At 38.7% G+C, this 25,495-nt stretch overlaps 1 protein-coding gene across 6 annotated transcripts in view; it reads right to left on the reverse strand.

Annotated features, from left to right (window-relative positions):
• UGGT2 (UDP-glucose glycoprotein glucosyltransferase 2) overlaps positions 1-22,862 on the reverse strand; it is a 144,479-nt gene extending 121,617 nt beyond the window's left edge. For 5 of the 6 annotated variants that reach the window (XM_086330271.1, XM_086330269.1, XM_086330267.1 and 2 more), the window contains exons 1-5: positions 22,434-22,862; positions 15,501-15,583; positions 7,906-8,036; positions 5,427-5,539; positions 730-904 (exon numbers count right to left, since the gene is read on the reverse strand). In XM_086330271.1, coding sequence (XP_086186397.1) covers positions 730-904; positions 5,427-5,539; positions 7,906-8,036; positions 15,501-15,583; positions 22,434-22,585 — 654 coding nt within the window. In that variant the 5' untranslated portion in view covers positions 22,586-22,862. The remainder of the gene's footprint in view (positions 1-729; positions 905-5,426; positions 5,540-7,905; positions 8,037-15,500; positions 15,584-22,433) is intronic. The other variant, XM_086330272.1, reaches the window with a different exon arrangement.
• Positions 22,863-25,495: the final 2,633 nt, after the last annotated feature.

Here is a 25,495-nt window from a genome sequence, read left to right on the forward strand (position 1 = left end):
ATTGTATATTAATACTTAGCATGAATATTTTGGGAAGTGCAAATTAAAACACTCTTTCCATGTTTGGAATATAGAAGTAAAAAAGAAAAGTCCTTCTAAGAGCCATTTTAGTGTATGAGGTGAGAGTTTGGTTGTATGTGTGTGTTGGTGGGGGGTGGAGGTGTTAAATAAAATTTGACATAGCATAGTAATACGTTTTATGAAGTCATTAAAAATAGAATAATGTGGTAGAGTGTGATAGCAGTGAGAGTCGGGAGAGTGGGGGATAATACTACACATTTGATCTGAAACTTGAATAAGTAAGCACCCTTTCAAACAGATTGGTTTGAGAGCATTCCTGTACAATGCTTAGCACAATGAACTAATATATACTATCAATATATCAAGTTAGATTTCCTCATTATGGATACATTTTAATTAAAAATAACTATGTTTATTAGTCCTACCAAATATTATGCATCCTATTGTTGTATGGTTTTGTTTTTTATCCAAGTTGTAAATCTGTTCCAGATATACATATGATAAGGGAAAGAAACATAAACAGGATACTTTCCAGAAAAGACACAGAATCCCAATATATTTTTCCACATAAAATTCACATTTGATAGTTGTGTTATCAGATATAAGTATTCTAGAAGTTATTATGTAAAATCTAGTAGAGAAATTATAAAAAGTAGTTATAAAAAAGTTTTTATAGCCAAAGTAATCTTGAATAAAGCAAGCATGTACCTGAATGTAATGCCGAAGAACATAAAGAATTTCCCCATTTTGAGCTTTTTCAGACAACACTGCGTGAAATTTACGAAATGCTCTTGTACCCATTTCTGCATAGAGAATAATCACTGGTAAATTCTCTTTGTCTGTGGGAAATTTGTGATCTCCTTTAAACAGATACGGTCTGGGCCTAAAATGAAAACAAAACACAAACAAGAACTGAAAGTAAAGAGCATATGAGAAATAAATCATGAAACCAAAAAGTGATGCCTCTAATCTGCCAGTTGGTCATCTTCCAAGCGGCAGACCAGATAGGTAGGCCACTGGCAACAGCCCAGGGTCAGTAAAAATGCAGCAAGTTTCATTAGAGGTCAAGGATTCTTCAGGGATAAGAGAACTGCCTTGAATCCTGCCCATCTGCTTTTGGTTTTACATAGATGCAGCCTGGATGAGGGCTTCCCAGTTGGCATCAGTGGTAAAGAACTAGCCTCCCAATGCAGGAAATATAAGAGATGCAGGTTCAATCCCTGGGTCAGGACAATACATAAGAGAAGCAGGTTCAATACCTGGGTCAGGAAGATGCCCTGGAAGAGGGCGTGGCAACCCACTTCAGTATTCTTGCCTGGAGAATCCCATGGACAGAGGAGCCTGGCGGGCTACAGTCCATGGGGTCGCAGAGTCAGACATGACTGACACAACTTAGCACACACAGAGCCTGGATGGACAGCAGCAGAAACCCTAAGACACCATCAACTTCAAACTGAGCTGAATGTATCAATAACCTGATGCAAGCCTTAAGGGAATAACAGAACTGAGGGCCCCACTGAGTCAGAAATTTTACTTCAGGTAAGGGACTGGGGCATGTGCTTTGTCCCAAAGGAGAACCACTGCCCCTTTACCATGTAACCCTAAGATCACAAAAGGTCAAAGCAACAGTGCTCTTGAATATACTGTTTCCAGTTGACCAGAGACAATTGCTGGGTCCCTTCCACCCTATTAGTCATTGAATCCTAGTTGACTTAGGCCAAAATGTAAACATCAGATAGTAGAGTTACAAGGCTTCCTGAGTCAGGAGTTCAGTTTCAACTAAAGCTTAGCAGTAGTTATCTTTTTAAAAGGGGGTGTACTTGATGGCTGAGTCAGGCAGGTGGTGCTGTTGTACTCAGAAACTGCATTCCTGTGCACTCAGGCAGCCATTCAGTCTGTAACTGAAGTTGTGATTTCCTCTTCTTCTGGGATTCTATGTTGTTTCTGTTGGACCACCTGGGAATGTACTACATGTGGTAGTCTCACGATGAGAGCGTCTCCCTCTAGACTTCATAAGCATTCACATCACTCAAAGCATATACATGTACAATATCAATACCAGTTACAGATTCAGATGTGGGAACCAAAACAGTAAAAATAAAAGTACATTGAATTGGCCTAGTGTGCATGCTAAGTCGCTTCAGTCGTGTCTGACTCTTTGCAACCCCATGGACCATAGCCCACCAAGCTCCTTCGTCCATGGCATTCTCCAGGCAAGAATACTGGAGTGGGTTGTTCTCCTCCAGAGGATCTTTCCCACTCAGGGATCCAACCTACGTCTCTTACATCTCTTGCACTGGCAGGCGGGTTCTGTATCACAGCTCCACCTGGGAAGCCCGGATTGGCCTAGAGATCATTTTAATACCCTTTCCCATTATGCGCATATTCCAAACCACATCAGTTGAGACTGGGTGCCTTTTCCTGAAGTAACAAAGACCTAAAACTCTGTATGAGGAGCTACAATAGCAGGTATCAGAAGACTGCTATCACCTAGCCAGAGGCACAGGGAGTGAAGAACAGCAAGGGGAGAGAGAGGGGAGTCTCCCAAACCCAGGGGGCCCTTGTCCTTCCTCTCCCAGAAAGCCATGTTGTCTGTCAACATTCCACCCTTGTTTCTAAAACTGTCAAGAAATGTAAAAGGGCTATGGCTTGGTTTCAGCTTACTTACAAAGTAATAAGTTGGGCTTCTGTCATGCCTCATGTCTGGCAGAAGACATGAGACTCTTGTGTCAAAGACAAAGAACTTTATTGCTCAGGACATAGCAAGCAGAATGAGCATTACACCTCCCCAAGTTTCACAACAGGGTGTGTGTAACAAAATATGGACCCAAATGGATACTACACAAACACTGGGTGTACAAGGAACACCATACCTGGGAAATCATCCTTTTATAACATGCCCACTCTTCTTTTCAAAAGCAAAATTTTGAAATTTCTTCTCAAAATTAGGAATTATGTAATTCCTCAAGGTTGCTCACTACAAACACAACCATGAAAAATGGTTCAAGTAAAAAGCAGTCCAGCTCTTGCCTTTTTTACTTGTCAGACCCAGCAAGAATATGCAGGAATTCACAAGGTCTATGGCAGGGTGCCTCTCCTAACAGCTTGATGTTAACCTTGTGTTAAATCTTATATTAATTTAGACTTAATATCTAAATATTAAATATTTAAATTTAATTTTAGTTTCCATAAGAAAATTGAAACATCAGACATCAGAAGTCAGAAACCGATAGCAATTATAAACTAAAAGTTATCAAAATTCCCTTTATGAAATGAACTAGGAAAAAAAACACATTAGGGCTGACAATTTTGGAGTCAGTCTATTAATGCTTTAGAGGAATATATAATTCCTATGCTAAATTAACTCTTACAGAATAACATGGTTGCCTAATTCACTATATGAAGTTAGAATAACATTAAAATGGGCATAGTTTAAATAACAGCTAATCTCATTAAAGTAGAAAAATGAGCCTTAATAAAAGCATAAGCAATCAACAAAAATTAACACCACACCATTAACAAAGTTTTCCCTAGCAACACAAAGAAGGTGTAATAGTTTAAAATATATTACACAATATGTCCAAAGAGAGACACTTTGAATTCATCTTAATAGGTGAAAAACAGTTCATAAAATAAAACAATTATTTCTTATTCTAAAAACAGAGAAGAGTATAAAACTTCAAAGTTTTAAAAGAAGGAGTGAACAGAAGACATATGATGTTATCCACTGAGATTTGATATAGTAAACATTTAAATTCTTTAAATTAACTAATAGATTTAACAGAATTCTAATTAAAACTCTACCCAGGTTTTTTAGGGAGTCAGTTTGACAGGAGAAAAAGGACTCTAGTGTTAGTTTGAAAGCATCAACGAGCGCAGAGCTAAGAACTTTTGGAGGGGGGAAAAAAGCAGCTATGAAGAGGAAATTGTCCTGTGAGACACTGGAATAAATTATTAAAGCAATAAATACTAACAACATAGCACTGTTACAAGAAACATAACAGTATAAAACAAACAGTTATAAAATAGATCATAGCATAAATATGATGACTATAACAACTGACTAGCACCTGAAGGGGGGAAAGATCTGACTGGATACTTGCCTTCCTATGAAAATAAATTATATATATATTAAAAGTTTAAGGTAAAATAAAAACTTTAAGAAAGCTACTGGAAAATATTAGTAAAATCTCTTACTTACTCAGGTTTGGAAAAAACTGTCTCAGTATAAAAACATACACACATAAAGGAAAAATCAGGCTACATAAAAGTTTCTGTATATTAAAATTAATATGAAATATAAGAAAATATTTGAAAGATTCCAACAAATAAGTACTAATATGAATTACTAAATATACATTACTAATATATAAATAACTCTTTCAAGATTAGAGAAACAACTTTAATACTGTTTAAAGGATAAACAATCAGGCAGTAAAACACTTACTGGTGGATACTACTCTGTAAAAATCACTACTAACTTAATAATATCCTTCTTACTTCTCATATTAATTTGCATTAAATACTTGGAAGAAGAAAAATGTTTTGAATAATGTGTTTATAAAATGGTAATTCTGTATTTTTGTTATTAATTTTTAATTTCCAAGGTACACATTCAATTTATATTTAAAGAGATATAGTCTAGATAAATGCACAGTTATGTATGTTTACAGGCATACCTCGTTTTATTGGGCTTTTTGCTTCATTTATTGCACTTCACAGACAACTGCATTAATCACTTAAAGTTTGTGGCAACTCTGTTGAACGAGTCTATGGTACTATTCTTCCAACAGCACTTGCTCACTCCCTGTCTGTGTCACATTTTTGTGATTCTCTAATTCTCGCAGTATTTCACACTCTCCTTCAGCAAAAAGATTAAGACTTGCTGAAGGCTCAGATGGTTAGCACTTTTTAGCAATAAAGTGTTTTTAAGACAAAATGTTAATTTGTGTCTTACACAAAAATGTGTAAGACACATTTTTTAGACAAAATGTCATTTGTACACTCAACAGACTATGGTTTAGCATAGACGTAACTTTCATATGCACTGGGATACCAAAAACTTCAAGTGAATTACGGCAGTATTCACTTTATTGAGGTGGAAATGAAGCCACAATATCTTTGAGGTCTGTCTGTATTTGAAAAAAATAACTTATGTATATAAAATATCTCTCTCATGTGTTTTATGGTATTTTGGTATTCTAAAATCAAAAGCTAATCAAGACAAAATATTGAAAGTACTTATATATTTTAGAGAAGGACTTAAGACTCAGATGAATATTTAGAGCACATTCTTTTTAAACACAGTCTTAGAATATTACCATTTTTATTGCAAGAAATTTCTATTTCAACCTTCATCTCTTTTTATAAACTGCTCCTTTTACTACAGGCTATCATTAATTTACCTTGAAGTAGCCTTCTTCAGCAGCTTTTTAATCTCATTAATTTTACAGGTGTATTTCTTATGGATAACCACAAATGCAGCACAGCCTTCTGGTGGGGGCTCATCAGCTGCAATCTAAGATTTCAAAGATGACACTTAGCTACAGTAGCTGGTAATTACAATATCATTTTTAAAACTCATACATTACTTTGATTAAAATAGCTTATCAACTACTATTAAGTTATTGCTCTAATTAAAGTAAAAATACCTATACAGAGGAAGAATCTAACAATTTAACAAAATCAACTTTATAGTATGAAAATATGCTTTGAAATTATTGAAAATGTACCATTAAACTAAAATATTCTTTATAGTTAATTTCAATGGTGATTTGTCCTCATTATTTCTTTATCTCAGTTCAGTTGCTCAATTGCGTCCAACTCTTTGAAACCCCAAGGACTGCAGCACACCAGGCTTCCCTGTCCATCACCAACTCCCAGAGATTACTCAAACTCATGTCCATTGAGTCACTGATGCTATCCAACCATCTTTTCATCTGCGATCCCTTTCTCCTCCGGCCTTCAATCTTTCCCAGCATCAGGGTCTTTTCCAAGAGTCAGTTCTTCACATCAAGTGGCCAAAGTATTGGAGTTTCAGCTTCAGCATCAATCCTTCCAATGAATATTCAGGACTGATTTCCTTTAGGATGAACTGGTTGGATCTCCTTGCAGTCCAAGGGACTCTCAAGAGTCTTCTCCAACTCCACAGTTCAAAAGCATCAATTCTTCTGCGCTCAGCTTTCTTTATAGTCCAACTCTCACATCCATAATTGACTACTGGAAAAACCATACCTTTGACGAGAGGGACCTCTGTTGGCACAGTAATATCTCTGCTTTTCAATATGCTATCTAGGTTGGTCATAACTTTTCTTCCAAGGAGTAAGCGTCTTTTAATTGCATGGCCATCTCCAGTGACTTTGGAGCCCCCAAAAATAAAGTCTGACACTGTTTCCACTGTTTCCCCATCTATTTCCCATGAAGTGATGGGACTGGATGCCATGATCTTAATTTTCTGATGTTGAGTTTTAAGTCAACTTTTTCACTTTCTTCTTTCACTTTCACCAAGAGGCTCTTGAGTTCTTCTTTGCTTTCTGCCATAAGTATGGTATTATCTGCATATCTGAGGTGGTTGACATTTCTCCTGGCAGTCTTGATTCCAGCTTGTGCTTCATCCAGTCCAGCATTTCTCATGATGTACTCTGCATACAAGTTAAACAAGCAGGGTGTCTATATATAGCCTTGACATACTCTTTTTCCTATTTGGAACCAGTCTGTTGTTCCATGTCCAGTTCTAATTGTTGCTTTCTGACCTGCATACAAAGTTCTCAAGAGGCAGGTCAGGTGTCTGGTATTCCCATCTCTTTCAGAATTTTCCACAGTTTGTTGTGATCCCCACAGTCAAAGGCTTTGGCATAGTCAATAAAGCAGAAATAGATGTTTTTCTGGAATTCTCTTGCTTTTTCAATGATGCAGCAGATGTTGGAAATTTGATCTCGGTTGCTCTGGCTTTTGTAAATTCAGCTTGAACATCTGGAAGTTCATGGTTCACGTACTGTTGAAGCCTGACTTGGAGAATTTTGAGCATTAATTTACTAGTGTGTGAGATGAGTGCAATTGTGTGGTAGTTTGAGCATTCTTTGGTATTGCCTTTCTTTGGGATTGGAATGAAAACTGACCTTTTCCAGTCCTGTGGCCACTGCTGAGTTCTCCAAATTTGCTGGCATATTGAGTGCAGCACTTTCACAGCATCATCTTTCAGGATTTGAAATAGCTCAACTGGAATTCCATCACCTCCACTAGCTTTGTTCGTAGTGATGCTTTCTAAGGCCCACTTGACTTCACATTCTAGGATGTCTGGTTCTAGGTGAGTGATCACACCATCAATCTGGGTGGTGAAGAACCTTTTTGTATAGTTCTTCTGTGTATTCCTGCCACCTCTTCTTAATATCTTCTGCTTCTGTTAGGTCCATACCATTTCTGTCCTTTATTGTGCCCATCTTTGCATGAAAAGTTCCCTTGGAATCTCTAATTTTCTTGAAGAGATCTCTAGTCTTTCCCATTCTATTGTTTTCCTCTATTTCTTTGCACTGATCACTGAGGAAGGCTTTATCTCTCTTTGCTGTTCTTTGGAACTCTACATTGAAATGGGTATATCTTTCCTTTTCTCCTTTGCTTTTCGCTTCTCTTCTTTTCACAGCTATTTGTAAGGCCTCCTCAGAGAACCATTTTGCCTTTTTGTATACATCAAATAACTATAAAAGTACATTAAATATTTAATTATATTATAATCAATGGTAACAATGAAAATATAATCAATCATAGGCTATGGAACCAGGTTTATAAATTTGTAGATCTTTTTTAACTAAAGATATTCACATTAAGAAATTTATTTACATTCTAGTATGCTTCTTTGTCAAATACAGTCTGGGTATTTTTACATACTTGTTGAAACATCTGAATAGTTGGAGAGTATGCCCTTATAGAGAAAGCAAACTTTAAGAGATTGATATGTAAATTGTCCAAAAATTGTCCAGCTTTCTTCAGGATTAAGTTGTTGTAAGAATAATCTGATTCTGTAAAAAAGAATTCAAAAGAAAAGGATGTTAGTATTTTGTATTTCAACACATTAGCACACCTCTCAGTGTACAGCTAACTAATGTCATATTTTAAATTTAGAATAGAAGGTGTTACAGAAAAAGGGAAAATCAAGATCTCCATTTTATTATTTACTTCATTTGTACCTTCCAGTGAAGTCCAGGCAATTAATACAAGTCTAAATGAAAATAATCTTGCCCTTAAAATCTAAGTGGAAGACACCAACATTCACTCCCAGGTTGCAGTTATAATACATGGATAAGATATACTGCTGCTGCTACTGCTAAGTCTCCTCAGTGGTGTCCGACTCTGGAAGCCCAGCAGGCTCCTCCATCCCTGGGATTCTCCAGGCAAGAACACTGGAGTGGGTTGCCATTTCCTTCTCCAATGCGTGAAAGTGAAAAGTGAAAGTGAAGTCGCTCAGTCGTATCCGACTCTTAGCGACCCCATGGACTGCTGCCTACCAGGCTCCTGCATCCATGGGCTTTTCCAGGCAAGAGTACTGGAATGGGGTGCCATTGCCTTCTCCGGGATAAGATATAGGCCCTACTTAAAATTTAAGAGGAGCATAAGAACAGCATAGAACTCTACACTATCTCTAGACCAATTCTTAAACTGCAATTAAAAATTATTTGTATAATTATTTGTTTAATGCTGTCCTTCCCATTAAGCTAAGCTGTTGAGGCAGGAATCTTTTCTAGTCTTTCAATTATACCTTTCTACTCTTGGCACACAAAATAGACATTTAATACATTTATGGAATTAATATTTAAGAAGTGAATAGACCTTTTCATTAAGGCCAATAATACTTTCCTAACCCTGTATTTCAAAAAGTCATCATATGAGACTCAGTGTGCTCATTCACTTCTACTTCAACAAACTACAGGTGATTTTTCAGGAAGTTATATTGAGTTTCCCTCCAACAGTCAAAAAAATAATGCAAGATTTGCTTTGGTAGTAAAAGCAACACAAAAGCAACTAAAGAAGAGATATTATCTTAAAAATGGATCTTAAAAAATCCTAATCACTACAGGGTCAATAACATAGTCAAAATTTAATCACATAACAAAAATAAGACTACATCAGTCAAAATGGATTGGTTTTACATGAAAATATAGAACTGAGTCAACAGAAACAAATCTGAGTAGTACCAGGCAGAGACATCAAAATTTGTCAAGGTCACTGTTAGTTGCACTCCAGGCAAGAACGCTGGAGTGGGTTGCCATTTCCTTCTCCAAGACATGAAAGTGAAAAATGAAAGTGAAGTTGCTCAGTCCTGTCCGACTCTCTGTGACCCCATGGACTGTGGACCGCCAGGCTCCTCAGTCCACAGGATTCTCCAAGCAAGAATACTGGAGTGGGTAGCCATGCCCTCCTCCAGGGGATCTTCCTGACCCAGGGACTGAAACCACATCTCCTGCATTGCAGGCAGATTCTTTACCATCTGAGCCACCAAACTGTCTCTAATGTAGTAACAGATATAGGATTCAGGGGTTTACAGAAAGTAAACATGTATTTTAGGCTTAACTTGCAAGACAATCATGAATGCATTTGACTATTTTATGTTTTAGGTAATGTTTAAAAATAACTAAATCCTTGCTCACCAACTAACCTGCCAATAATGATTTTGCTCTTTCAATATCTTTCATCTTTAGTTTCACCTTTCACTCAGTTTTTTACATATTGGCATTTAATATACATAAATCACTCTTTTTTTTTTTAAAGCCACAGCAGCACTTGATGAGTTAGGTACTGGCTCATCAATGGCACCCCACTCCAGTACTCTTGCCTGGAAAATCCCATGGACAGAGGAGCCCGGTAGGCTGCAGTCCATGGGATCTCGAAGAGTCGGACACGACTGAGCAACTTCACTTTCATTTTTCACTTTCATGCCTTGGAGAAGGAAATGGCAACCCACTCCAGTGTTCTTGCCTGGAGAATCCCAGGGATGGGGGAGCCTGGTGGGCTGCCGTCTATGGGGTCGCACAGAGTTGGACACAACTGAAGCGACACAGCAGCAACAGCAGCAATCCTGGAAAATTTAACAATACTTTATCTCTACTTCAACTTACTATAGTTTTTCAATACTATACCAGTAAAACTGCTCTCAAACTCATTACTAATTTTTCTGTTGCTAAAGGTTAATATTTATATTACTTGGTTCATCTTTAGTATTTGATAACATCTATCACTTATCACTCAACATGGCTTTCATCATACCACATTTTCTAGGTTTTTGCCTACCTCCACTGGTACTCCTTAGACTCTATCTCATGTTCTTCTCTGGTAATCTCCTAAACACTGGTGTTCTTTATCTATTTTCTTCTCATTCCATCCTTTCTCCCTGTAACTGCCACTACCTTCTTGGTGTTGCTAACTTCCAAATCCTATCTTTTAGCTTAGATTTTTTACCCTAAATCTCTTACTCGTATCAGCTTACTAGATATCCTCACTTGGATATTCCACAAGCATTTCAAATGTGACACATCCAGACAGCAAACATTTTCCTACCCCAAACCTGGCTCTCAGTTATAAGTAACTAAGCTAGAAATGTCATAACCTTTTCTAAAAATCTTTCCTTTAAAATATATAGACAACTTTACTTGTGTAGAAACTATTAAAATCTTTATGGACTTTGAGAATTTTTATATGCTGAGAACATGGAAAAATGAAAATAGACAGACTCTGGAGTCAGATAAACCTTGGTTGACATTTCTGATTCACCACACAAAACAACACAGGTTAGCTAACTATTTTGAGACATCAATAAATACATAACTCTGTGGCAGAACCATACAAAATCATTTAAAAACAGGTAATTCAATGTTTAAAAGGTTTTAATATGCTGGCACATAATGTAAACTGTCCTCATGAAATAGTAGGAAACTAGCACCTGAATTCAAAAAGTTAATGTTCAACATCTATAATTTGTTTTAGGCAAGTGTATCACTGAAATTATTCTTCAGTGAAGAGTATTTAAAAGGCCTCATGGAGATTCAACAACCTAGAAAATTATAAGTAACTAAGGGTTTTAATGTATCCTATAGAATGACTTGAAAACAAATTCAGTGAAGTCTGATAGTTTTAAACATATTTAATTCCTCATATATACCATTTCTTCCTATGCCTAGCAAGATCAGCAATGAGGCAGCAATATGCATTTGACTCTCACCATTATGAACAACTTCAACAGAATTATATTTTTGTTAGTAAATCTTAATACAATTCATTTTAGCTGTTCAACCTTGAAATACATACATCTTCTATGCTTGAGTTTAGGTATTCCTGAGCTTATATTCCAACTTGTTAATGACCTGCCTCCAGTCTGTCCAGACATGATGTTTCATTTAGGGATAAAATATGCTAATAAACCTAAGCGACTTAAAGGGTTCAAAATTTATAAAAGTAATTTTCAACACAGCTTCTCCAATAGAAAATGTCACCAAAGAAGTCCATAAACATGTACTGAGAAGAAAAAATTTGAGATAGGGACATTCAGGATTTTAAGTGAGAGCCAGAAAATCTGGTGTTAGTTTCTTTTTTTTAACTATCATGAAAACCTGATATATTAATTTAGCTTTTTTAAAAAAAGCTCAAATAGCAAAACTAAAATTACTGTTCAGTTCAGTTGCTCAGTCATGTTTGACTCTTTGCGATCCCATGGACTGCAGCACACCAGGCCTCACTGTCCATCACCAACTCCCAGAGTTTACTCAAACTCATGTCCATTGAGTCCGTGATGCCATCCAACCATCTCATCCTCTGTCATTCCCTTCTCCTCCCACCTTCAATCCTTCCCAGAATCAGAGTCCTTTCAAATGAGTCAGTTCTTCGCATCAGGTAGCCGAAGTATTGGAGTTTCAGCTTCAGCATCAGTCCTTCCAATGAATATTCAGGACTGATTTCCTTTAGGATTAAGTGGTTAGATCTCCTTGCAGTCCAAGGGACTCTCAAGAGTCTTCTCCAACACCACAGTTCAAAAGCATCAATTCTTCTGCACTCAGCTTTCTTTATAGTCGAACTCTCACATCCATACATGACCACTGGAAAAACCATAGCCTTGACTAGACAGACCTTTGTTGGCAAAGTAATGTCTCTGCTTTTTAATATGCTGTCTAGGTTGGTCATAACTTTTCTTCCAAGGAGTAAGCATCTTTTAATTGCATGGCTGCAGTCAACCATCTGCAGTGATTTTGGAGCCCACAAAAATAAAGCCTGACACTGTTTCCCCATCTATTTGCTATGAAGTGATGGGACCAGATGCCATGATCTTCATTTTCTGAATGTTGAGTTTTAAGCTAACTTTTTCACTCTCCTCTTTCACTTTCATCAAGAGGCTCTTTAGTTCTTTGCTTTCTGCCATAAGGGTGGTGTCATCTGCATATCTGATATTTCTGCATATTTCATCTGATATCATCTGCATATTTATCCCAGCAATTTTGATTTCAGCTTGTGCTTCATTCAGCCCAAGTGTTTCTCATGATATACTCTGCATAGAAGTTCAATAAGCAGGGTGACAAATATACAGCCTTGACGTACTTCTTTTCCTATTTGGAACCACTCTGTTGTTTTATGTCCAGTTCTAACTGCTCCTTCCTGACCTGCATACAGATTTCTCAAGAGGCAGGTCAGGTGGTCTGGTATTCCCATGTCTTTCAGAATTTTTCAGTTTGTGGTGATCCACACAGTCAAAGGGCTTTGCATAGTCAATAAGGAATAAATAGATGTTTTTTCTGGAACTCTCTTGCTTTTTCGATAATCCAACGGATGTAGACAATTTGATCTCTGGTTCCTCTGTCTTTTTAAAACCAGCTTGAACACGTGGAAGTTCACAGTTCATGTACTGTTGAAGTCTGGCTTTGAGAATTTTGAGCATTACTTTACTAGCACGTCAGATCAGATCAGTCGCTCAGTCGTGTCCGACTCTTTGCGACCCCATGAATCGCAGCACGCAAGGCCTCCCTGTCCATCACCAACTCCTGGAGTTCACTCAGACTCACGTCCATCGAGTCAGTGATGCCATCCAGCCATCTCATCCTCTGTCGTCCCCTTCTCCTCCTGCCCCCAATCCCTCCCAGCAGTCTTTTCCTCTCAGTCTTTTCCAATGAGTCAACTCTTTGCATGAGGTGGCCAAAGTACTGGAGTTTCAGCTTTAGCATCATTGCTTCCAAAGAAATCCCAGGGCTGATCTCCTTCAGAATGGACTGGTTGGATCTCCTTGCAGTCCAAGAGACTCTCAAGAGTCTTCTCCAACACTACAGTTCAAAAGCATCAATTCTTTGGCACTCAGCCTTCTTCACAGTCCAACTCTCACATCCATACATGACCACAGGAAAAACCATAGCCTTGACTAGACGAACCTTTGTTGGCAAAGTAATGTCTCTGCTTTTGAATATGCTATCCAGGTTGGTCATAACTTTCCTTTCAAGGAGTAAGCATCTTTTAATTTCATGGCTGCAGTCACCATCTGTAGTGATCTTGGAGCCCCCAAAAATAAAGTCTGACACTGTTTCCACTGTTTCCCCATCTATTTCCCATGAAGTGGTGGGACCGGATGCCATGATCTTCGTTTTCTGAATGTTGAGCTTTAAGCCAACTTTTTCACTCTCCACTTTCACTTTCATCAGAGGCTTTTTAGTTCCTCTTCACTTTCTGCCATAAGGGTGGTGTCATCTGCATATCTGAGGTTATTGATATTTCTCCCGGCAATCTTGATTCCAGCTTGTGTTTCTTCCAGTCCAGCGTTTCTCGTGATGTACTCTGCATATAAGTTAAATAAACAGGGTGACAATATACAACCTTGACGTACTTTTCCTGTGTGGAACCAGTCTGTTGTTCCATGTCCAGTTCTAACTGTTGCTTCCTGACCTGACTAGCACGTCAGATGAATACAATTGTGTGGCAGTTTGAGCATTCTTTGGCATTGCCATGAAAACTGACCTTTTCCAGTCCTGTGGCTAGTGCTGAGTTTTCCAAATTTGCTGGCATACTGAGTACAGCACTTTCATAGCACCATCTTTTAGGATTTGAAATAGCTCAACTGGTATAAATACAAAACCAACAATCTCCCATTGTTGTAAATCTACTGCTTTACAAGTAGACTTCTAAGTGGTCATAGTTTCTCCTTGCAATCTACTCCTGTTGTCTCTTCTGCTTGTTTTCCTTTCCCTATGATTTCACTAAATCCTGTCATCCAAACTCAACTCCAGCACTTGCCACTGGAAAGGTTGTCGTGTTCTCTGAAATACTGACCAGGCCCCTCTTTACATATTTCCATGTTACACATATCCATTCCTAGTAAAGCTGTGATCACTTACTAGTACATGTAGCGGTTTTGCTGTTTCCATATTACAGGTTTGGAGAACACAGATCACATTTATTCATGTTTGTATTCTCAGTATCTCAAGCAGTGCATACTGTCTCTCATGATTCAAATAATGATTACCGAATAATGAAGGTTTTTAGTAAGTTTTTTCAAAGAGTAAATTACTTGTTTTTGGAAATAATTTCAGTTTACAATATTAAAGGTATGTCTGTTCTCTTTATCTTAACCCTATCTTATAAAATCATAAAATTGTTGAACTTAAAGGCCACTTAAGCCAAACAAGCTCTAGTAAATGAACACTTAAAATATTCAAAACCATTGTTCATCTTACATTTACACTCAGGAATAAAATCCTAAACTACTTAATCATCCTACTATGAAGTTTTCTCTATGCTTAAAAGGTGAGAAAATTCCTCTTGAGGGTTTTAATGTTAACATCATTTATTCTATTCTCTGTAGAGACAGTAAACTAATCTTTTTCTTTAACCTTTCCTTATAACAATAATTAACCTTTCAGCCTCCACTGCTAAAATCTAATTTCAGCATCTGATATTCCCTAAGAAACACAGTAATAAACACGTGTTCATTCTAAAACTATATATGTATGTGTGTATGTGTGTGTGTGTGTGTGTGTGTGTGTGTATATAGGTATAAAAAGCAGGAATGATTAACTCCATTTTTTAAATTATGAAATGAAAGTATACAGGTTATCTGACTTGTTAAGGGCAAAAATTAAAAATCTGTTTTAAGAGTTCAGCAGTAAAAGTATTATGGCAAAAAAAATTCTTTCACTATTATTACACGCAAAACTAATACTATTTCAAAGAAATCTAGGTAAAAAGAAAACCATAATTCAACAATTTCTATTTCTTGATTATAATGTAATAGCCAAACGCTGCTAATTATAAAAGTTTTCTTATAATAAAGTATTAAAACCTTATATGTTTGGAAATGGATGATTGGAATAGTTTCCATTAAAATATCTTCAAAGTTAATATTCAGATTTACTAGCCTAATTAAGTATACACACTTAAACATTACCATTAAAAACAATAAACATGTCTAACATAGGCACAAAAATATGTATCTGGAAAACAGAAATATGTACACCACCTACCTGTTTGCTTATAAATTGCTAATTCTTGTACAGTTTCCAAAAACTGCCAAAATTTTTCATTACTTTCTTCTGCTATAAATTCACTATTAAAAATAAAAGTAATCAGTTAATAGCTAGAAAATAAAAGTGATTTTGATACTATAAAATGTATTTCAGATCCAAATTACAGCTTCTGGTAAAAACCAAAACTCCCAAAACTAAAGTTACCGATTTCCATCTACTATAATGCAAAAAGAGAACACATTGATGATTCTTACCTGAGTTCTCATTCTAAACTATAGGCATATAATCGTAACTAGAAAAGACTATATGACAAATTACTCTTGGTTTTTCTTCTTTATTAGGTAAAAAAGGATAACTTATTTTGTCCTCTATGTGAAATGCCCTGAGAAGTATAACTTAATGGCAATATAGGGTTTGATCCCTGGGTCAGGAAGATCCTCTGGAGAAGGAAATGGCAACCCACTACAGTATCCTTGCCTGGAAAATCTCATGGACAGAGAAGCCTGGTGGGCTACGGTCCATGGGGTTGCAAAAGAGTTGGACACGACTGTACTGACTTAGCATGCACACGTGTGTAATGCCCTGAGAGGTATAATTTAATGGCAATACAGATAGTGTTATATAAAAGTAAAAAAGGTAAAAAATAGACAGCCTATTTTTCACAAACAAAACCTGGTCTTATAAACATCTTTAGAAAGCAATATTATTGTTTCTATTTAGCTACCTATTTGTGTAGACAATTTTATTTCAAACAGAAAATACCTTAATCAAAAAATTAACAGAAAATTGATACACTGCATTAGGTCTTTGGCCTGGAAACCCCCCAAAAACTGCCATTTATCCAAAGAGCATAGGTAAGAAAAATTAGCCAAAGCAATGTAAAGCCTTTTGGAAAGAGTGAAATAAGTGAAAGGTTATTTAGTCTTGTTTAGAACAAAGTGCAAGACACCAAAAACAAGTAGATCTAACTATTTAAACTAGAAAAGATATAACCAAACAGACGGTACAGATTCTGCTATTGCCCACCTTATCTTTTTTTTAGCCTCAGTAAACCTAATGATTAATATAAATGGTAAGTATTGAGGAGATTCAAGACACATGCAAAGTTAGCTAATTCTTATAAGTCTGAGATGATCAGTAAAGGCAGAAAAGGAGGTGAGAAAACTGATTAATTCATCAACATACTAAACATGACAGGTATATGAATTTAAAGCAGTAACTCCAAGGCAACCCTTGTTATTAATGGTGTCAAACTCAATGGCATTAAAACAGGCAAACAAACACACAAAAAGGCTAAAAGGAAGGAAACTATGGGAAACACTAAATAGATGTAACCAAAAAGTGATGGTACAAAACCTTTAGAAAAGTAGAGCACAACACTTATTATCTAACTGACTTGACCAAACACTATCGACAATGCTCATATATTGTGCAACTATGGGAAAAACACTTCTTCCATATGTCAGAATTTATACATATGAGTATGATCCTTCAAAGTAATCACCTTACTAAAGTATTCCCTTACAATTACTCCTTCACTATACCACTGCTCTAACACTTTGAGAACGCTTCTTGAATTACTTTCATGGGTAATTTGCCAGTCACTACTCTTAGAGGAGAAAATATCCTTGATAGACCATCTAAATCAGCATCTCACCTTCCAAAAATGTAAGTTATTACTTTGGTCAAAATTTTTAAAAGGAAAAAAAATCCAAAATTCTGGTATTTCCAGTTTGTTTACTTGTTTTATATAATCAGATCAGATCAGATCAGTCGCTCAGTCGTGTCCGACTCTTTAGCATCAAATAACAAGGTTTCTTCCCAAAAGAATTTTATCTATTCTAACATAGATAAAAAAAAAATTTCCGTAGAGGATGATTTTACACATACTAAAGAGCTGGACAGTAATTATAAGTGTTATTTCAAAAAATATTTTCAGTAAGAGCAACACCAGTGGAATAAATACGGTTTATATGTTTAAGTTATGGTATATGTGTTGAAAAATTTAATCTCACCAGCCTATAAACATCCCTAGCAAATAGTACTAAATTATAAATGTCTTAGGGCTTCCCTGGTAGCTCAGCTGGTAAGAATCTACCTTCAATGCAGGAGATCCTGGTTTGATTCCTTGGTCAGGAAGATTCCCTGGAGAAGAGATAGGCTACCAGTATTCTTGGGCTATCCAGCATTCCTGGGCTTCCCTGGTGGCTTAGATGGTAAAGAATCTGCATGCAATGTGGGCAACCTGGGTTCCATCCCTGGGTTGGTAAGATCCCCTGGAGGGAGACATGGCAACCCACTCCAGTATTCTGTATTTCTGCCAACAGTCTCCTCAAGGCAATCTAGGCTTTTTCTACCACTAGAAAATCTAGGCTTTTTTTGCCTCTCAAAACTCTTCCAGCTTCTGTCAGATTCAACAGATAATTCTACATTTTTAGGTATTTGTTACAGCAGTACCCTACTTCAAGGTACAAAATCAAATCAGTTTCCTATTGCTGCTGTAATAAATTATCAAAAATTTGGTGACTTAAAACAACAGAAACTTATTGTCTCACAGTTCTGGAGAAGTCCAAAATCAAGGTATTGGTAGGGCTACACTCCCTCCAAAGGCTCTAGGGGAGAACCTTCCACGTTCTGAAAGCTTAAGGTGGTCCTTGGCTTGTGGCTACATCAATCCTATCTCTGTCTCTATTCATATGTCCTCCTCTTCCTGTGTCTTCTCTTATGTATCTTATAAGCGTATTGGACTTAGCACCCATCCAGATCCATAAGAATCATGTCTTAAGACCCTTAATTACATTGTCAAAGAGCCTTTTTCCAAATAAGGTAACATTCACAGGTTCCCGGAGTTAGGATGTGGACATATCTTTTTGGAAGCCACCTTTCAACCCACTACAAGTTATGGGGTTGGTACATCAGAGTGGGACTAGACTGTGAAGAACCCAGGGATGCTCCTTAGAGCATTCTATGGGAGTTCCAGTTCTCAGACCCTTGAGGCAAGTAGAAATGGAAACACTCCAACTGCCAGTCTAATACTGGAAGAAGTTAGACTGATTTGGAACTGAGTGTGAGACCATATCCATGCAAAGTATGGAAGAAACTGGGGAAAAGGTAGAGGAATAGGACATATTTTAAACTAGAATATTTTGTTTAATAAAAACTGTTTTATTGTAATTTCTATACTACATCTAAATATCTATATATTGTAACATCTATACAGATGTATCTATACCACAGAAATTTAATGGATCGTAAGAGACTACTATGAACAATTAAATAACAACAAACTGGGCAGCCTAGAAGAAATGAATAAACTTCTAGAAACATACAACTTATCAAGACTGACCCATGAAATAGAAAATTCCAAATAGACTTATTATTAGTAAGGAGACTGAATCTGTAATCAAAAGCTTCCCAATAAACAAAAGTCCAGAACCAGATAGCTTCACTGTTGAATTCTACCAAACATGTATGACAGAAACCAACACAATATTGTATAGCAATTATCCTTCGATTAAAAATAAACTTAAAAAATAAAGAATATCAATCCTCAAAGTCTTCCAAAATAAAACACTCTCAAACTTGTTTTATAAGACCAGCATTATTCTGATACCAAAACCAGAAAAGGACACAAGAAAATTAAAGGTCAACATTCCTGCTGAACATAAATGCAAAAATCTTCAACAAAATATTAGCAAATTAAATACATTAAAAGGATCATACAGCATAATCAAGCTATTCCAGGGAGGCAAGGATGGTTTAATACCCACAAATATACAAATGTGAAACACCACCTTAACAAATTAAAGATAAAAATCACATGATCATCCCAATCAGATCAGATCAGATCAGTCGCTCAGTCGTGTCCGACTCTTTGCGACCCCATGAATCGCAGCACGCCAGGCCTCCCTGTCCATCACCAATTCCCGGAGTTCACTGAGACTCACGTCCATCGAGTCAATGATGCCATCCAGCCATCTCATCCTCTGTCATCCCCTTCCCCTCCTGCCCCAATCCCTCCCAGCATCAGAGTCTTTTCCAATGAGTCAACTCTTTGCATGAGGTGGCCAATAGACACACACAAAAAAAGCATTTGAAAAAAATCAGTATCAAGATGAAAAAACTCAAAATGGGTATAGAGGGAATGTCCTCAACGTGTGCTGTGCTTAGTTGCTCAGTCATGTCTGACCCTTTGCAAGCCCATGGACTGTATAGCCTGTCAGGCTCCTCTGTCCATGGGGATTCTCCAGGCAAGAAAAGTGGAGCGGGTTGCCAAGCCCTCCTCCAGGGGATCTTCCCAAACCAGGGACTGAACCCAGGTCTTCTGCATTGCAGGCAGATTCTTTACAGTCTAAGCCACCATGAAAGACCAAGAATACTGGAGTGGGCAGCCTCTCTCTTCTCAACATAATAAAGGCCATATACAACAACAAGAGCGAAAAAAAACAGAGAGATGGGCTTGCCTGGTGGCTCAGTGGTAAAGAATCCATCTACCAATGCAGGAGACATTGGTTTGATCACTGATCTGGGAAGATCCCATGTACTGCAGAGCAACTAAGCCCATGCACTACAGCTATTAAGCCTGTGCTCTAGAGCCCAGGAACTAGAGAAAAGCCCATGCAACAATAAAGACTTAGTAGAGCCAAAAATAAATAAAATTATATATATATAATCATATAAATATAAAAGACGAGATAACAAGTGTGGTGAGGCTGTGGAGAAAAAGGAATCCATGTGCACCCTTGCTGGTTATGTAAACAGATAAGGCCACTATGGAAAACAGTTTGGAGGTTCATCAAAAATTTTTACAAACTCAGCCATTAAAAAGAATACATTTGAATCAGTTCTAATGAGGTGGATGAAACTGGAGCCTATTATACAGAGTGAAGTAAGCCAGAAAGAAAAACACCAATACAGTATACTAACGCATATATATGGAATTTAGAAAGATGGTAACAATAACCCTGTATATGAGACAGCAAAAGAGACACTGATGTATAGAACAGTCTTTTGGACTCTGTGGGAGAGGGAGAGGGTGGGATGATTTGGGAGAATGGCATCGAAACATGTATAATATCATATATGAAACGAGTCGTCAGTCCAGGTTCGATGCACGATACTGGATGCTTGGGGCTGGTGCACTGGGATGACCCAGAGGGATGGTATGGGGAGGGAGGAGGGTTCAGGATGGGGAACACATGTATACCTGTGGTGGATTCACTTCGATATATGGCAAAACCAATACAATATTGTAAAGTTAAAAAATAAGATAAAAAAATTTTTTACAAACTATCATATGATCCAGCAATTCCAATTCTGGGTGAAAACGCCGTTAACTAAAATACAGGCAGTCCTATGTTCAGTGCAGCATTATTTACAATGGCCAAGATATGTTAACAACCTAAGAATCCACTGAATGATAAATGAATACAGAAAATGTAGAGACAGGAAGATAGCAGAGGAGCAGGTGAACATGGAGTGCATCTCTCTCCATGGATGTATCAGGAATACCCCTTCAGACACAGAAGGTCTTGCAGAACATCAGCTGAGAGTGGGCAAGAGTCCCTGACCACTAGAAAGGAGTATACAGATCCATGCAAAATTCGGCAGGATGAAAGGAGAAGTGGGAAAAAAGGAGAGTGAGCAGGACTGTACCCGCACATGGGAGGGTGGGGGACCTGAAGGTCAGTTCCCCTTATAAGGGAAATTGTGCGGGACACTGGAGAAGCATTTGGGGCTGTTGGAGAGTGCAGAAAATGTACACAGACGAGTATTATTCAGCCATAAAAAAAGAAAATACTGCTATTTGTGAGAACTTGGACAGACCTGAGGGAATTTTGCTCAGTGAAATAAGTCAGAGACAAATACCCTATGAAATCTTAAAACAAACGTAACACAGTAAGGAAATGAGCTCCTATACAGGGAACAGATTGGGTGCCAGAAGCAGGGAGGTGGGAGAAACGAGTGAAGGTGGTCAAAAGGTGCAAATTTTTGGCTACAATATAAATAATCGGTCATGGGGATGTAACGTACAGCATGGTGACTATAGTTAAAGAACTGCATATTGGAAAGCTGCCAAGAGAGATCTTAAAAGTTCTCCTCACAAGAAAAGAAACCTTTGTAATTATGTGTGCCGACAGATATTAACTAGACTTATGTCCATGGTGATAATTTCACACCATGTGAATACATCATCAAATCATTATGTTGCACACCTGAAACTAATACCTTACATAAATTATAGCTCAATTAAAAAAAATCTGTTTTCGTATCTTATATATGCAACTTCACGGAGGTGATGAAGACTCTTTGGAACCAAAAGCTATGGCTCTGGTGAGGTATTAATACAAAAGCAACTGGCATTAAAACTTCACGCCAACAAAACTTCATGCCGGTTAAAAAAGGAAAAAGAAAATTCAAATTTTGTTTAACTACTGGAATACTAAGATTAAAATTCATTATCTCCCAGTTTTGTTTCTCCACATAAGGTACATGATACCTTATGCACTAACTCCAACTGAGGAGATTCAGAAACAAGTCAGAGCTTTGGGACGCTCTCTTCTCCATAGAAAGCCATCGTATGAGAAATTAGGTGCTTCAAATACCGGTTCCTAAAAACTAGAACTGCCTCCATCAATTGCAGAGCTTGCACTAAACGCCACAGTCCACCTCCCAGTCTTCCTTTTCTCTCACGTAAATGCTAAGAAAATCCAAAGGAATTAAAAATTTTCAAACCCGTGGGTGAGGCAAAGTAGGAATGGAGGGGAAAAGGAGCCGCAAGTGAGTGCGGCGCCCAGGGTACCAAGGGGAGGAGGTGATGCTCTGAAGGTCAGGCGTCCGAGGCGTCGTCGAGGTCCCGTGGCGCCCATAGCCCCGCCGCACCCTCCCTCCGCGCGGGCTCGGCGGAGGGTCCGGCCCGCACTCCCTCACCTGGCCTCCAGCAGCAGCGGGGTCTCCGGCCACTTGGCGGCCAAGTGGGCCGTCACCGCCTTGGACGCGGAGGCCGTCCGGGCTCCGAGCAGCGAGAGCCAGAGCGCCATGAAGCCCAAGAGCAGCCGCACTACGCCGGCGGCCTTTGCCATGGTGCGGACAGGGAAGCGCGAGCCCCTCAGACCCGGCGCCCTCAGCCCACAGCCGCCACGCTACCGCCGGCTCCTCCCGTCGCGCGACCGCCCACTTCCGGTGGGGGGAGCGCGAGTCCGTTACACGGGCCGGGGCCTGGCGGGTGCCGAGCGCATGCGCCGAGCGCTCCGCCGCCGTCCCGGGAGCCCCCGAGGGCGGACCCCTGGGCCACGTAAGTGCAAGGCGGTGCCGGAGTGCGGAGCTTGGCTGGTGCCCTGGCGGGTGCCGCCACCGGGACCTCAGGCTCTCGGCCCGAGGATGTGGGACACCGGGAGGGGAGACTGAAGTGGGATTTTGGCCGACTAAGTGTGGCTGAAGATGGCAAAATCTGGACGCGAAGGCAGGAATCAGCGTGGAAAGAAGGCTTTCTTTACATAGGCTAAAAAGAAGGTCTTCCAAAAGTTAAATACCTCCCTCGTGGGGTTCTCAAGTTTTATTGCATATCTGAGTCACCTGGTAGAGCTTTTAGACAGCCCGTTTCCCCAGACCACAACACACACCAGTTACAGGGGACTATCTGGGGGTGAGATTCGGTCTTCGATAAATAGTATTTTACCCGGCCTTCCTGCCAGGTGCTTCGAGTGTGTTCGAAAAACAGTGACGTCACCTGGAGGGCTTGTTAAAACAAAGGTGCTGGGTCTCATCCCAGTGTTTCTGATTCAGTAGGTCTGGTGCAGGGGTCTGATAATCCGCATTTCATACCCATCAAGTTCCCAGGTAATGCTGATTCTGCTGTCTGGGAGCTGTGCAAAAGCCTTCGTCCTCTAAAGTGGTCCACGTACTTGAAGCGTCAGCATCACCTGTGAGCTCATTAGAAATGCAGAATCTCAGGCCCCACCTCAACCCTATTGAATCCAAACCCCTGGCGTAACAGGAACCTCCCGTGATATCTGTGCTCATTAAAGTTTTCAGAAGAACTAGTTTAGAGAAAAAACAGGTGAAAATGCATAGAAAAGTGATAGTTGCTCTTGTTATTATCAGCCAAAATCATTATCAGCTGTGATTGAAACTCACTTTCAATCAAGGACTGTCCGACCCTCAAAACTCTTGAATTTAGTATATCCAGTTCAATGACAAAGCCTTGGAGCAGACTTAACTGTTTTTCCAGTAGGTATGACTCAGTAAGTCAAAATATTCAGTTTTATTTAACTGGGCAGAGGTGGAGCCTCAAGATTCTGGCTCCTAGTCAGGAATGATCCTTTTTCTATTCAGAAGAGAGTAAATTTATTGTATATGTTACAATATATGGTAAATAGAAGCAGCAGCTGGGATAACTAGTTTAGGGGTTGCTCGTGGGCCATTCCTTTTTTCCCCCTTACTCTTTTGCACTATAGGGAATCTGGGTCTCTCCAAGTTACTGAAACATGATCATTCCACTTTTTCTTTTCCCCTCATCCTTGTAAGCATTCTGGTTCCTTGGAAGACCTTGCTCTGGAAATTCTATTCAGGTCTCACTTCCTGAGGTTAGGCTTCATTTCCTGATTTCTCCCACTTGGTATGATCTATCCCTCCTCTAAATTCCCACAAGTTCTTTATTTTAACTGCCATATACCACTTATAATTCTCACTTTAGAATTTGAATACAGTGCTTATTTATTCTCCTCCTAGAGATGATATATTCCCTGAGGGCTCATGCCTTATTCATTTTTAGCATCTCTTGCAGTACCTAGCATAGTACATGTTATTGAGGCTAAATAAATATTGAAGAGTTCCTGTTTTATGGGTCAGTAGGCAGAAATCTAAGGCAGATGAGTAAGGAACTTTATTTCTGTCCATAGAGCATAAGAAAAAAATATATATATTATGAACCCTTCACAAACATTTACTTTAATTAACTCCTCATTTACACTTATTTTTGGACTGAATTTTTGAGATTGTGGGATAAAGGAAATAAACTATTGGCAGTGAATGTCAAATATCAGCATATCTGATGGGTTGCAAATCTTTAAGAAATGATTCCCCATATAAAAAGGCACATGAAATACACTATTAAAGGATACTACTGCTGCTGCTGCTGCTGCTAAGTCACTCAGTCGTGTCCGACTCTGTGCGACCCCAGAGACGGCAGCCCACCAGGCTCCCCCGTCCCTGGGATTCTCCAGGCAAGAACACTGGAGTGGGTTGTCATTTCCTTGTCCAATGCATGAAAGTGAAAAGTGAAAGTGAAGTCGCTCAGTAGTGTCCGACTCTTCCTGACCCCATGGACTGCAGCCCACGGGACTTCTCCATCCATGGGATTTTCCAGGCAAGAGTACTGGAGTGAGGTGCCATTGCCTTCTCCAAAGGATACTACTAAAACATATTAAACATTCCAATACATTTGAGTTCAGGATAGTAAGGAATACTACATTTCTCTTTTAAAGAGAATGAAATTAATCAAATGCAGGGCTATTTGTTTACATAAATATTATACATTTTAGTTTTTATAGTATTTTCCTAGACACATAAATGGATTTGAAATATTCCTCAGACAGGTCATTCCTGGGCATTCCTCTACTGCAGAACAAAGAAAGAGTAGGACTAAATGATATTTAAATGTTGGAGAAGGTCACCAAGAGGACATGACCACCAGCTGATCTTTAAGCGGGACCTGGTCAATCAGAGACACCTAACCCCCGCCCTGTCCTTGGATGTACATTTCACCCACTGTTCCCACGCTAGGAACCACTTTAAGGAAGCAGCCTTGAGAAAATAATGTTATTGAGGCCATCTGGATTGTATCCATGCCTGAACCCCATTAAGGTCTCTATGAATTTTTAAGATACTAGCAGGTGGGTGCAGAGTTTGACTCATCTTACAGCTGCCCAAGACAAGCCTGGTATGTAAGTTCTCTTGCTGATAAAAACTGCCACCTACTGATCTGGAGTGGT

The sequence above is a fragment of the Bos grunniens genome, chromosome 12 (assembly GCF_055505025.1).
Source record: "Bos grunniens cultivar Pamir isolate PY7600 chromosome 12, Bosgru_T2T1.0, whole genome shotgun sequence".
Classification (NCBI taxonomy): Eukaryota; Metazoa; Chordata; class Mammalia; order Artiodactyla; family Bovidae; genus Bos; species Bos grunniens.